The 15,419-nt window shown below is 35.4% G+C and overlaps 2 protein-coding genes across 3 annotated transcripts; one reads left to right on the forward strand and one right to left on the reverse strand.

The window, feature by feature from the left end:
- Positions 1 to 479: 479 nt before the first annotated feature.
- Positions 480 to 9,658, reverse strand: LOC149732550 (uncharacterized). 2 transcript variants are annotated; one of them, XM_089882893.1, is made up of 16 exons: positions 9,463 to 9,658; positions 8,945 to 9,202; positions 8,358 to 8,615; positions 7,784 to 8,056; positions 6,869 to 7,132; positions 6,326 to 6,571; positions 5,562 to 5,822; positions 5,007 to 5,109; positions 4,402 to 4,565; positions 3,682 to 3,942; positions 3,004 to 3,279; positions 2,634 to 2,897; positions 2,246 to 2,509; positions 1,856 to 1,939; positions 1,227 to 1,478; positions 480 to 691 (listed from the first exon to the last, which is right to left on the reverse strand). In XM_089882893.1, exons 1-16 carry the CDS (start codon positions 9,656 to 9,658, stop codon positions 480 to 482), a joined length of 3,636 nt encoding a protein of 1,211 aa, XP_089739019.1. The 2 variants fall into 2 exon arrangements, with proteins under 2 accessions (XP_089739019.1, XP_089739018.1); XM_089882892.1 differs by having other exon boundaries at positions 1,667 to 1,939.
- A 3,669-nt stretch (positions 9,659 to 13,327) lies between these two features.
- On the forward strand, positions 13,328 to 15,398 carry LOC149732551 (cytochrome c oxidase assembly factor 7B-like). Its single transcript, XM_089882900.1, has 4 exons — positions 13,328 to 13,551; positions 13,872 to 14,012; positions 14,148 to 14,287; positions 14,651 to 15,398. Exons 1-4 carry the CDS (start codon positions 13,446 to 13,448, stop codon positions 15,008 to 15,010), a joined length of 747 nt encoding a protein of 248 aa, XP_089739026.1. The 5' UTR covers positions 13,328 to 13,445; the 3' UTR covers positions 15,011 to 15,398.
- Positions 15,399 to 15,419: the final 21 nt, after the last annotated feature.

Here is a 15,419-nt window from a genome sequence, read left to right on the forward strand (position 1 = left end):
TAGTTGAGCTGGAGCTGTAGAAAGAAACATAAAGTTGTATATTCAGTACTTGGGTAAAAAAATGCAAGTATACTTAGTAAAGAGCAAGTACATTTAGTAATTAGCAAGTATATTCAGTATTAAAAGTAGAAATACATTCAGTGAAGTAATAAAAAATAGAAATACATTCAGTGAAGCAGTGTATAATATGGGTGTTGTGTTCTATAATATGGGTGTTGTACTTACAGGTTAACAAATAGGTTAGACAGCCCCTAAGAGTTTATGAGGGTTTAGAGCAATTACTGTTAAGTGTGTTTCCAAAAGGCACACATGCTAACAATGGTACTAGCATCGGGAGTCCTGCTTACCACTTTGTCTAAAGGACTGATTAAATTTTATTCTTGCATACCTATTTACCCCACAATAATATCGCATCTACTCACCAGTTTGTGTACTGAATACTTCACTAAATTGACCCACACCAAGTGCATTTTCTAATCTCAGCTCAAAAAAGTATGTTTGTTCAGGTAATAATCCAGGTATTGTAACTGAGCTTGTATTTCCTGGAAGAAGTTGGGCATTCCTACAGCAACTGGTGACCACATTAACCTCATCATTGTAACATTCTGGAAGTTGGCCCCAGGATTTATACCAAGTGTGATAGAGGAACTGGTTGCACTCATTGCACTGGGGACAGGGGATTGTCCAAAAGCTGTAAGAAAAACAAAGTAGTAGGTATTTATTATTTTGATACATTCATTTATAACAAGAAGGATTTTTTTGCGATACAGATTTAAACACTTGTGCCTGCATGCAAATTACCACATATGTAACTGTTTTTTATTGAAATAATAAAGCATAACTGACAATTTAGACACTCTAGAATGAACCACTGGGTTAAAGCAATTTCTTTTAATTGTTCCACTCAGAACACAATCACCGAATTTTAGCAGCCTCAAGCCTTACCTGTATGTAACTTAACTTAACTTGTAACTTACTTACTTTATCCTCGTGTGGCCGGAAAAAACGACAGTCGTTATCACACAGGTTTAACACCGGGTGCCAGCTTACGAGATTTTTTTTTTTTATGTATGGCTGATAATTTAGACAACCCATTAGTGACCATTGGGTTATAGGTAGGCACACCAACAACTATGCCACGATGCCTGTATCCTCTAGTACAGAGACCGGTGCACTAACCATTGTACCCTGCTGGGGGTTGAATATATAATTATAAACAAGTGTACCTGTTCTTGCTTGTTTAGGAATAGTTTGTCCTCTCCCATATGTGTTATAAGCTGTAATGTTGAACGAATGTAGAGTATTTGCATCTAACCCACCAATTGTTGCAGTTGTTAAATTGGTATTTATAGTTCTGTTGTTTATAAGGATTTCATACGAAGTGTGAATAATATCTGCACGTTCAACTGGTGACCAGGATATAGTTATACTAGATGCAGTCTGGTTAGTCGTATTAACTTGTTGGACAGCTCCTGGTGCTAAAAAACAGAGTTAAAGTTTTAGAAGATATAAAAAAATATTTATTGCAAAACTAATTGCTACAAAATACGTGACGAACTAACAGTTTATATTGCATTTTTCACTGATGACTAATATGTTATTTTAGCCAATAAATGTATATCTAACAATACATGTAGCCTATGTCTAAAAACTGTTAGATAATTACCTGTGCCAAAAACTGAAAATTCCGATGTTTTTGAGAACTGCCCCCCATTGTATGAAAGAATGACAGAGACATTATAAAGTGTGTTGGGAACCAAACCAGTTATCTCATGTTGATTTATACTGTATGCTGTGTTCGAGCCCGACACGCCATTCACTGATATAGCATAAGAATCAATGGAATATAGATTACCTCCCAATGATGGTTCAGGCCAAACTACAAGTATTGTTGTAGCTGTTGAGTTTCCATGGTTTGGTTTTCCAGTAGGAGCAGGCTCTGGTAAAGTATATTAAGTGGTTAGTTGTGTAAGAGTTATGTTCAGAGCTGTGGCTCAGTAGTTAGATTACATCATAACTAAAAGGTAGCATGTTTAATACTGATACATTGACACAGTAGGTGTATTTGGACAAGATACATGAGTAAACAGAAACACAATGATTACATTGAAGGTCTCGGAATCATTTGGTTAGGGCATACAGATTGCTTGAACTAAGCTGAAGTACAAATCAGGCTACGATGCCAGACAACCAAGCCATGGTGCCATGGACCAAGCCATGGTGCCAGGCAGCATAAAGCATATACCTGAATTAACCGTATCTGCTGTAGTAGATGATGAACTACGTAATACTCCGCCTCTGTTGGCATGAGCAAAAACTTGAACTGAGACAGGTGTGTTTGGTTGTGGAATAACATGTACAGATGTGGTTGGTGCAGCCACTTGCATTTCAGGTAAACCTGTCACAATAATGGTGTAATAATCTACAGGTCCTGAAGCCACAAAGGGAACCCAGGATGCATAAACACCAGAGGAATTACTGGATGCAGTGACCACTTGTGCTGTAGGACCTGGGAGAATTAATTTTGTTAAATGATTCCACTATCTTAATATTTTCTATTTTTTTATTTATTTATTCAGATAGAAAAAAAAAATCATTTTAAAAGTGATAACATGTTGGCATATTGTAATTACTTGTCCAAAATTCGGCAGTTGTAGAAATGTTTGGACCCTCAAAATATACCGCTGTTACTGTCACATTATATAGGTGACTGGGAATAAGGTTTTGCATTGTAGTCCTTGGAGTAGTTCCAGTGGTTGATGAATGCCCATTTGGTTCATAAAAAAAGTCATATTTCAGAAAGTTCCGAAATCGGCCCCCTAAATTTAAAGACCATTGGGCCACTATAGCCGTTGCCTGGGTGACCTCCTGGGTCACGTTTTCAGGAGCTTTAGGATCTGTAAAAATATAAAAGCAGGGCTAGAGTTATATCTTTACAGGCATAACAACAGAAAGCATTTTATAGTGTACTTTACTGAATAGTTATTTTCCTAACACACTTACATGTACTTATTACAGTTGATCCTAAAGCAAAAACAGGGTTGCCAATTTTTTGTTGAATCGAAATACTAAAAATGTATTCTGTATTTGATTCCAGTCCTGTAAATGTATACTGAGTTGTGTTAGGTTCCAAGTACTGTGTGACTGGTTGTGAGGGTCCCACCGTATATGAAACAATATAACCATAAAAAGCAAAGTTTCCTTCAGTATATGCAGACCAGCTGAGATAAGCAGTATCAGTAGAAGTATTAACATTTGGTCTATACCGAAGGGTGGGTCCTGCAAAAAAATGTACGAAGTAATTGATATTTGTGAGGTAATGGGCCAACTCTGGTTTAAATATAAGGTCCCATGACATGCTTTGCTATAGAACCTTACCCATAAAAAATAGAAAGATTTAGAAAGTTAGCTAAGCTGTAAACGGCAAGTATCTTTGTAGCCTTTGCTTTTCGATGTGAGTACAAGCTCTTAAAAAATTATATTTATTACTAGTGCATATCATTCAAGATGCTGTGTTGTTCATATAAAGTTGTTCTGCTCTGTATTGGTTAAGTATTTGTCAAGAACGTAAAATTTAGGCCAGATTCTGCCTATAAGATTGGGCTTATTATAGATAACAATAAGATGTAATAATATGGTTCCAGACTTAGAATAGGATATGAACTTTTTATTATAACTTACGCGTGAGTAAACTGAAGGGTGCAGAAGTGTTTTTTCCACCATTAAACACATTGTAAATAGTAACTTTAATTTCAGTATTGCCTGCGGCCATCACTCTCATGTTTAAAGAATTAGAATTTGTTCCGACTCCATTATCATGACGTAAAATGTGATAATGTGAGAATGTTAAATACCCTCCACCAATATCTGCATCACCCCAAGAAAAAATTGCTATGCCATCTGTTGGAGCGCTCGTAGCCAAGGATCTTGGAGCTTCAGGTTCTAAAATATAACATGGGTCAATGTTAGTAAATTTTTATTATTTGTTTGTCTACTTTTTTTGGCTTTATAAAATATTGTTTTGTTTCATTTGGTATGACAGACAACCCAAACACCCCTTAAGAAGGTTTAGAGCAATTTCTGTTAAAAGTTTTGCCCGAGGATATATACACCCACAATGGTAGTGGCAGTGAGCCTATGTCCTCTTGATTAGACACATGCTGGCTAACCAGCATAATATAGTGCAGAAATATTTTTGCCAGAAGACAATAGCTTTACAACCACTGTGTTATAATACGACAATATGTTATTTATCTCTTTAAATACAGTAACTTAGATCAGATTAATTAAAACAGAAGAAAGAAGGAAATTAGTAGGAGAGGACAGTCAATAAAAAAGTTGTTAAAGGTTTATGGCACTGGTCAGTATGCAGGATTTAAAACTTTAGTGCTGTCAACTTACCTGTTATAACAGATAGTGGTGCAGATTCACTTCCAACAATTTCTTCGCCATTGCTTAATATTAACACGGGTGTTGCAGTAAAATTGTACACATTATTGGAAACAAGCGGACCAACAGTAAAATACAGTAAAGTTTGGTTGAATGTTGATCCAGATATCAAATCTCTATTAAATGAATTAATGAATGAGTATAACTTATTTATCCTCATGTGGCGGGAAAACAACAGTCGTTTTTAACCAGTTGTTCTGTTTCATACACCACATGCCTACGAGTTACCGTGTATGTAACTTTGTGGGTAAGTGTTTTTACTTGGTAATTTAGTCAACCAAATAGTCACGACTTGGTAGGAGAAGTTGCTTTAAAGTCTTGCAAAAAGGCACATATGCTGACAATGGTAGCCGCAATAAAAATTAAGCTCTTAACTTTGATAAGAATGATTTTTTTGTCTTGTTGGTTATGGTAACAATACCAGAAAAGTTTACCAAAGCAAAAAGACAGGTAGTAACGATAAAAACAACAGTTGTTAAAAACAAAGAAATAAAATAACTTTTAGGTTAAAAGGCGTGACCATGATATGAAGATATATTACTGTGCTGGAAGGTTACCTAATAATGTATGTAGTTGCAGTAACAGCTTTGGAAGGATTCAGTTGAAGTGTTGCTGTTTCCGAAGTTATGTCTAACACATGAATTGTAACGTTGGAGGGAGCTAAAAAAATTAAAACAAATGTAATTTCTTGCTTTTTGTTGTGTTATTGGGAGTTTAGCAGCCTTGCTGTTTGTTTAAAAGTTTTACTTCAGTATTTAATGCATTTTTTTGTCATTTTGTTGCTCGTATAGTCTTCAATATTATAGCTTGTATAAAAATTAATGATCACAATGATATAAAATACCAGTTGCTATCCAAGTAACTGCAAAACTTACTTACAAACTTTTTTAACCCACTTTAGACATTCAAACTTTTTAGACCTTTTTTATATTTTTGTTAGTGTGAATTGTTAACATGGTGATATATGTTGAGTTTTATTCTCAATAGATCACATTGAGAACTATTTAACTAAACTCTAACTGCTTAAACAACAAAATTATTTTACCAATCTATTTCATTATGGCAACAAAGTCAGATCATAACATAAGCAAAACAAATTCGGATTTACTTACCTAATGCAAATGACAATGTAATTTCTCTACTTGGTAATGCAGCGTAATTTGCAACAATAGTAGCTGTATGCCACACACCCTCTTCTAATCCTGTTACATCGAATTTGGTCGAGAAAGAAGATAGTGAAGCCATACCATTGGGGTACAATACTGAATAACCAGTTAGAGCCAAATTGTTTCCACCCAAGGGTGGCAACCATAATAGAGTTACCATGCCTTGTCCAGCTGATGTGTACGTCAAATCGCGCACTCCAGCAGTATCTATACAAAATTTTAACTCCTAAATAAGGCTCAATTACATTATAATTCAGTATATAGTGTTGAACACTTACTCATAATATAGGTTGCTTATTTTATACATTTGTGCCAGCTTACCAGTTACAACAAATGTAATTATATTTTTTAATTTGTCTTCTTTTATGTATGGCTGATATTTTGAATAACTGATAAGTGACCATTGGGTTGATGCACTGAATGCTTTTAATGTTTAAAAGTTGTTCTTTTTTTATTAGTAAACTATTTCATTTTGGTAGGAGTATTTTACGAAGACCTGTCATTTTGGCCAGATTTTTACATTACTCAAAAAATCCTTGTATATATTAATCTATATAAGTCTTATGGCAAGGCATGGGAGATGTAATCAGGCCAAATCTACCCAATTACCACAGAGATGTTTTAAGCCAAACATTAGCTCTTGAAAACTTTTTTATTAGATTTTTCATAAATTGTAATAAATTGTGATATCTTCTTAACTTTATACTTACTTGTGGCTGTTGTGATAGATGCATTGGCTCCCGAACCTACTGCTGTCTCGGGAATTATATGGAAGGTATACAGTGTATTTGGTATAAGTGAACTGATAAGAGCACCACTTTGTGTAGCAGGTACTACTGTGGTATTTTCACCATACATGATTCTATACTGGCTGATGTTACCAGAAGGAGCTGTCCACGTCAGGTTAGCAACAGATCTTCCCATATGCGCCATAATGTTGGTAACTGGTCCAGATACTAAAAACATAAATTAGGAAATCACTATTCTGTGCACATTTGTTACAACCCGGCTTTTTATATCATACACCTCATGCCCACATGCGAGTTACTATTTATTTAACTTGCAGGAAAGTTTTTTATGGACAACTCATTAGTGACCATTGGGTTAAGGCAATTGCTGTCAAGTGTTTTGTCTAAGGACACATTTTCGTTTTATTTGTGTCCAACAACAGTTACACTAACAGTGATGCTATAGAGTGTGGTCCAACTTTATGGTAAAGAAAAATTAATGTAAAAATAAGTTTATTTACCTACATGTTGTGAGATTTTTCATTGCAGTACTCCTTTGACCGTTGTTGTAGATTACAGTTACAGTAAGCACATACGCTGTGTTCCCAGTTAAATTTCGAACAACCACAGTACTTTCAATGGGTGTAGCTATGTAAGAAAATGCTGCAGGAGAAGATGTCACCTGAACTTGGCTCACTGTTGATGCATTGCCCCCAACATAAGGAGTCCATGTTACCCTCACTGAAGTATCGTTTAATGCTGTCAAAGTTATGTTGGGTGGCAGGGAAGCTAAAAAGATGAAACATTTCATTAAAACTGCTCCACAATTGTATTGGGAAGACTTGCTAGTGTAAAAAAACAATAAAACAACTATTGTAGTTAAAAATAACAAATTAAATTTTTATTTATCTCTTTTAATTTAAAAGCAAAGATCGGATAACCTAAAAATACAAAGAGAAGGAAATTAGCAGTAAAATGAAAGTCGTTAAAACAGGCTACGAGTAAACACTATTTGAATAAAAGTGTGAATTAAAAACATAGCTGCTAAACTTGCATATACATGTAGCACAACATTTGTAGAAGCATAAAATAAATATCAATTATTTTTTCTTGTGCATTGGGGCAATGACAGTCGTTATAACATGAAAGGTCTGTTTCATACACCGCGGGCCAGCTTTTGAGTTACCATGGATGTAACTTACAGACTATTTTCGATTTTAAGGTGGGCTGATAACTTTTGTAACTCTTTTAAGGGTCTACTGAGTTGGAGAAATAAGTGAAGTTTGTTGCAGCAGAACACCTTTGCCCCCAACGACAGCACTGAGGCTCGAAGGTGAGCACTTTTAACTAGTATACAGTGACGCTGGCATACTGGTATGGCTTTAGATGCCATGCATATATAGATTACACATTTGCCCTGTTAATCACATGTGTACTTACATGTTACTGTATTAACAGCAGGATTGGATTTAGCACTTGTACCATAGGGAGTAGATACTTTTATAGTCACTTCGTATTCAGTGTTTGGTGTTAACCCAATAAGTTGTGTGGAATTGGTTTTAAGATTGTCAATAGTTTGTGGTGAATTTCCAAATGCTTTATATTCAAGTTGGTATGTAAAGTTCATAACATCTCCAGTTGGTTGACTCCATGATAAAAGTAAGCTGGTGGTCTTTGCCATTTCAAGTTGAGGCGGAGCCATCTTGTCAGGACCTGTTGGAATATCAATTAAATTTATATAAATGTTATTTTCCCTTTCAAAGGGAAATTTCCTTCTTAGAATTCTCTGATAACAGCACACATTTTTACCATGGGTATATTTTAACTATAGGTATTAACTATTTTATTCGAATTATTTGCATGTAATATTTATGTAACTTGTTTTAATCTTGCATGTCAGGGCAATGATAGTCGTTATAACATAGATGTTCTGTTGCGTATACCTCCTGTTTGCCTATGATTTACTGTGTCTATAAATTTGTGAAAGCAATTGATATGTTTATTTTGTTTTTACCTGTTACAAACCATGACGCTGGCGACGGAGAAGTCCTTAGACTACCATATATTCCGCCAACAGTCAATGAAACGTTTGTGTTTTCTGATAAGCCAGTAGCAGTAAGAGGAGAAGTTGGATTCGTTGAATTACTTGTTCCATCATTCCATATTAATTGATATCCACTAGGAGACTGTGCACTACAAGTACAAGCTGCTGTCACTGTGATTGTAGAGTGAGTAACATTCACTAATGTTGGTGCAAGTGGAGGCCCAGGAACTAAACAAAGTATGTTAGTTAGTTAAGAACTGCAGTATTACCATATATTCTATAAAGAAAAGGTTTCTAAGGAGATCCAGAAACTAAGCAGAGTATGTTATTTAATAGAGCATGTGGTTTAGTTGAGAGGTAAAGCAAAATTATTATTAACTTTGTTCTGCATGGAGCCGCTCTTGAATTTAAGAATTTAAACTAGATTTGCTCCATTAACTATTCTATTGTGTATAAAATTACACTTTTTCAGGGTGCGGCAAAAGGTTATGAAACATTGAATTTAAACACAGTATTCATATTTTATTTAGAAGACTTGTAGTTAGGAATTTACTTACGTGTGGCGAGTATAACAGGCTCAGAATAAACTTTTGTATTTTGTGAAGCGGCAACATCGGCTGCGATTGTCAAGTAATACATAGTATTTTGTGATAAACCAGTTATAGTTGTAGAAGTACCATCTACCACTATATTCTGGTTGGATGGCTGAACTTGTAAATAGTAAACTACATTTTGTGTGGACCCTGTCCAGGAGGCATCCAGGGTTGTCACTGTTGGGTTGGAAAGGACAATGTTGGTTGGTGGAGCGTAGGTCCCTGGAATAAATGTAAGGTGATTAGAGAAATTTATTTTGATAAGGTAATCCTATTAGGAAAAGAACTTAGTTTAGTGTTTTTACTACTTGCCAGTTTGCCACATAGTTAGCGCATTTGAATTTTATTAACTGAAATAGTTTAATGTATTAGTGTGACTTTTCTTCTCTGGAACCCATTTATTTGTCTTGAAACCATAACTTCTGGGCCAAAGACAGTTGCGCTAACCGGCAGCGGCCAAATGTATTATATACATAACATACCATATGTGGTGGCAATTATTGGTGTAGATGAGACAACAGTATGGTCACTGTAGAACGCCTTAACCACAACTGAGTATTCTTGGTTTGGTCGTAGGTTTGTTATTTGAGCTGTTTTTTGACCTGCCACCATATTTATTACTCCTTCCATTGGAGTTAATTCAATTCTAAATGTTTCAAAGATTCTCGCACTGCCCATATGAGGGAGGCTCCATGTTACAGTCAATGATGTTGATGTGGATTGGAATAGGACGTTTGTAGGAGCAGGTGCATCTGAGATGAATTATGCGTGGATTATTTTGATAAGGTAAATCAATTAACACGTTTGAATGTAACCTGTTTATTACATGCCGGGCAGCAACAGTAGTTATAATTTTCAGAACCTTTATGTTAACATTTACACATAGGCATCCTTAACAAAGTTTGAGCTTCCCAGTTATCAAGGGATATACAAATCAATTTAGATTTACAAGCAGAAGTACATATGTAGAATTACTCATCTACACACATACAACACACATGTAAAAGTTCTCACCAGTAACGCCTGCCACACGATATGACACGATGCCCTCTTGAACAAGATCCCTTGCAAGAATTGTAAATATATATTTAGTGTTGGCTTGCAGCTTGGAACTCTGGTGGTATGTCGATTAAAGCGGATAAACATATTTCTACGAATGGGCATAATCCTTATTTTATAAAAATAAAGAATGCTATCCCCAGTTGTATACGGGTCCCAACTTAATTGGATCTCGTTGGTAAAGGTCCTATCCACTTTAAACCCAGTGACTATTCCTGGAACTGAAATAAATGATGTATATTCACTATGTTGTACGTTTAGTTGTCTAAATTGAGTGAATGAATATCACTTATTTATCATAAATAAACTCCTGCCATTATATTTCCCAATTAGTAAACATATTTGGTTCTCTAAGGAAGACACTTGAAATGATACATTTGGTTCTTCTAATTTTTAACTAAACAAAACACACAAAAAATTAGTAATAGTGACACTAATGACAATGTGTAGATTACCTGTTGCAACAGTCTGTGTGTAATTGTCTGTTCCAATCACAACACCGCCAAGCACCCTCTCAAACAATGCATTATACCTTGTGTTTGGCACCAAATCTACTGCTGTAGTTTGTGTGAAAAAATCAATAATCTGTCGGGAAACAACAACCCCTGTTTGTGCAATGCTCCATGTCACTTGAGTGGCATCTTGTTGGATTGTATAGTGGAAAACTATTTTAATACTCCTTGATGTACTTGTTGTTGAGTTTACAGCGATTGGAGGTGTCGCTGCAAATGCAAATGGTTTACAACAGCAATGCAGCTGCTTTGAAAAGCAGTAACGTTGATTTTCATGGAGCATAATAGCTATGCTTTAAACCGTAAGAGTTGCTGGGCCCACGGTTTTAAACAAGTAATGTGGCTGCAAATATAGAATGCGTTATTGCAGCAGTCCATATAACAATTAGTCCATTGTGTGACTCACAGATTACTGCGTAAAAAAAACAGATATAAAGAATCAATACTCCGCTGTTTCCTATCCGGAAAACAGACGCATTCTCCGATGTACCGGCGCTTTACTGTGTATGACTCATACTCCGCGATGATGATTTATTTGAATCGATTTAAAAAGAAGATTGCTAAACCAATCGATAAACGAACATATTTTAATTTAGTTGTCACAGTTTATATTGCAATTTTAAATCCAGTTACTATTTTTCCGCAAACAGTTTATTATTTATTAATATTGCACGTCATTGGCTTGCAACTTGTTCAGTCTAACTAAAAATCCGCACAAAAACATTGGAATCGCAAGTTTAATATATTCCCACATGGGTAACTCCCATCTGTGCAACTATGATAACACAATGAGACAGTTAATGGTTGTTCTAAATAAAAACTGATTGCGAAAGTGTTTATAATTGTGTATATAATATACTGTGATGGGGAAATATGGGATACGAATAGCACATAGTATCCTACATTAACAATAGTATCCTACATTAGTCGTGTTTTTAAGAATTAACAATGTTACTAATTGGGATATAGTACAATAATTCTCGTTGGGGTGCGGTAGAATAATTCTTTACTTAATTGTTGGTACCAAAGAGGAAGATAAAAGAGAATGAAAAGATGGACCATCTTTACCCATAAGTAAAACTGTACCAAGTAAACTGTAGAAAACCAAAGCCAAAACTTAACGATTATAACCGACAAACGTTAGAGGAATTACCGATTTTAGACTGAAACTAAATCATAGTCTTATATGAATTGTGAGGCCAGAAAACGATAGTCGTTACAACAGGGGTTTTTTATTTTATTTTATGTAAGCCTACCTCGTACCAGCTTACAAGTAATTACTTGTGTAACTTTTAGACAACTTATTTGTCACCACAGGGTGGGAGCAATTACCGTGTATTGGTAGCAGATAAACATACGCCTACAGTGGTAGCAAGGACAAGTATTGAGCCCACGACCCCTGAGCTATAAGAGATAGGCGCACTGACCAATCGCAAATATTATAGGGATACAAGTATCCATCACGAAGCGTTAGTTATGTTCCATAAATAATCTTACCCGATGCTGTCCATGCCACGCAGAAGAATGCTATCACATTCAGGTATAGCATTACTGAAATATTCTTGATAAATTCAGAAACTACTGAAAGAAAACATCAAAATTTAGATAAATATTTTAAAACAAATGGAATAAAGTCTAGGAATCACGCCTATTAAACCATTCAATACTTTTTTGCACTTCTATATAACAATTATTTAGTGTTTTGCTCTCTCTGCTTGAAAACACCTTTTTATTTGTCCCATAGGACCCCTACTAACTCAAGCATCTGATAAAGCTGTTGCAGATGTACAGTACGATCTTACACAGTAAAGAAAGACCCCGAATCTTTAAGTTACCGGATGATTCATACATTTCCTGCTCATTTGTGCTGTCGCCAATAGATTGTTGTTAAATAGTACACCTGCGCTTCTGTATGACGAGCCGATATGATTTAAAGGGGTTATTTGGAACCATTTGCTTGAAATAGATTATAGCCACGCATCTACCAATACAAGTTATTTCATTAGCGGAAGCTACATATTTTTTATGTGAGTTGCATATATATCGTTAAGTCCACTGGAGCACTATAGCTATATTTGTGCATGTTTTTTTGTTGTAAACTATTATAGCTTGGTAAAATAAACTTATAACAACTATATCCACACGACTTCCATAGACCATTGTCAATTGTCTAAAACACGATCAGAATATTTGGATATTATGTGCTAACGGTGTCCCATCTTCTTCCACCCTACTATATATTATACGTGTGTGATGGCGCCATGGCACAATGACTAGATGCTGCTGCATTGTGGGCGTAAGTTTTTTTGGGGTATGATATTTAACGGCAGCTGCTCCAACCCGGTGGTTTCTTTTGGGTTGTCCAAATTGGCAGCCATATAGTAGAGTGGGGTAAGATGGGACACCTTTCACACATAATTACCGAATATCCTGATCGTCTTTTAAACAATTAACAACGGTCTATGGGAGCCGTAAGGATAAAGTTTTATAAAAAAATCGTTGAATGTTTGTTTCCTACCAAATTGGAGGATAAAATAGATTGAAAAGGTGTCCCATCTATCCCCACCCTACTATATATTAAAAAATAAAAACATCTTATATTACAAACACCCACAAAGTTACATACTCGGTAATTCGTTAGCGGGCATGAGGTGTATGAATCAGAACATCCGTGTTATAACGACTGTCGTTTCCCCCACGCAAATATAAAAACAAGTTACATTTATTCATTTATTAAGTTTGGCTCTCTTGTTGTTTAAATTTCAGCGACTTTGGAAACTGTTTTAAACCTGGGGAACTCCCTGAATTCATGTGTGACTTTTGCTTTTTGTGTTTTTTTTTATATGTAAGGTTCTTACTTACATTTGGCACATTAACCACGAAAAGTTTACGAAATGGCCGGGCTTGTAAACTTTAAAGACCCCGAAGAGGTGAAGGAATATTTAAGCAACACGGAAATAGAGTTTATGTTCGGTTGCCACAAAGAAAAAGACGCAGATTGTAAGTTTATAATTGCGTTCATTTTGTTTCGTAATTTTGGTAAGTTACACTTGTTGCACCCAACTAAATTTCGGCATATGGGGTGGCTATATGTTGTGGCTACTATCTACTTGCAAATTTGTCTACTTTTTTTGTGGTGTATTAAAAATAGGGGAAACTATAAGGACACGCATGCTGGCAGTAATAGCAACACTAAATAGTTACATCACTCAAATGAGCTTCATTAATTCTTTCCCCTTTTTGCTTTTTGCTACATATTTGGTGTCTAATATTAGTTTTCAAGACACATGGGTATTCTAACCTATATTATTTGTCTCCAGGTTGCTACAGATTGGGGGAATTTCTTGAAACGATTCGAAAAAAATTCCCAGAAGCTGCAACAACTTACAAAGAATGTTGTGACAAATATAAGAATGCTCCTTGCTGTTTTAAAGTGGGCCAATACCACATGCTGGGAAAAGGTAGGCTCCTATTAAACTCCGCTGTTATTGCTGCTAGGCATAACATTGTTAATACAACTGAAAAGAAAAAAACGTTTTTTTTTAGGTGGTGTGGAGAAAAATATTATTTTCTAAAATAATAAACTTTCTTTACAGGCGGTTTAGAGAAAAGTGAGCTTGAGGCATTTAAGTATTATCGAAGTGCTTGCCAGCAAGAGAAGTACAGAGACCAAGGAAAGAATGATAGATTGGCCACTGCATGCTGTAATATGGCTCTACTGCTACAACAAGATGAGGTATTCTAATAGACTAAAATAGTTCAATCAAATTTAACTGTCAATGAATGAATGTATGGTATGATTATGCATTAATAGCATAGGCATCAAACTTTATAAATGCAAGGACTAACTTATTGGTTTACTATTTAATACAGTTGAGACAATTCCAGGGTAGGTCTGCCACCCCAGGTTTGGGGCCGTTTGCTGCTGATGAGTGCTGAAGTATGTGTTCATAACAATTGTTTAATTTGGTATATAAATAAAGTGTTTTATTACAACCTGACCACTGACATTAGATTAGGCACATACAGTTTTCCTGTTCATATGATAGAGAAGATTAAGATACCATAAATACTACAGTGAATTTCTTGTTTTTCACAGAAATCCCGTAAACCGTTCGTTGATTATTTAAAAACTGTCGAAGAAACTGAAAAACCCGTTCAATCTCGAATTCTTGAAGCTCTGCAAAAATCTTGCGCTTTAAACGATGCAGTTGGTTGTAACGTGTTGAGTTATTTCTATATGAAAGGGTTTGAAGATTTGAAGCCAAATTTAAGACTTGCCGCGAAATATGCTGAAAAGTCATGCGAACTAGGTGATTATAGGGGTTGCCATAATATAAGTTTGATGCACGCGAGGGGCGATGGGGTGGAAAAGTCTTACGAACGAGCGAAAAGTTTTTCAGAGAAAAAGGAAAAGTTAATGAACCAGTCAACTTCATTATCATTTGGAAACACCTGATTTTAATTTCTCTTAATTTATCTTTAGTGCAGTGGTTCTTAAACTGTTGTTGGCTTCCAGACTATTAGTTATATTCTATGTGTGTGAGGCTCTGCACCATAAAATGCAAGTGTGTATCAATAATGGATTAATGTATTAATTTAGTACCAAACAGTATTTACGAGTGTTAGGGTAGGATCTCATGTCACGCTTTGCTGTAGAACTTGACCCATGTAGAATATATTTAGTGATTTTTCAAATTTAAATATTTGTGTGACACTTTCTAACCTAAAGTTTAAATCAACCCACTTTTAAAATCACTGCTTCAGTTAAAAGAAGTTATTGGTACAAACTAGGTCATAATTTTAATCTGTGTGTGAAATTTGTGCCAATAATTGTTGTTATTTAGGACATGAATAGGTAACAAATA

Source organism: Ciona robusta, chromosome 8, assembly GCF_009617815.1.
Source record: "Ciona robusta chromosome 8, ASM961781v2".
Taxonomy (NCBI): domain Eukaryota; kingdom Metazoa; phylum Chordata; class Ascidiacea; order Phlebobranchia; family Cionidae; genus Ciona; species Ciona robusta.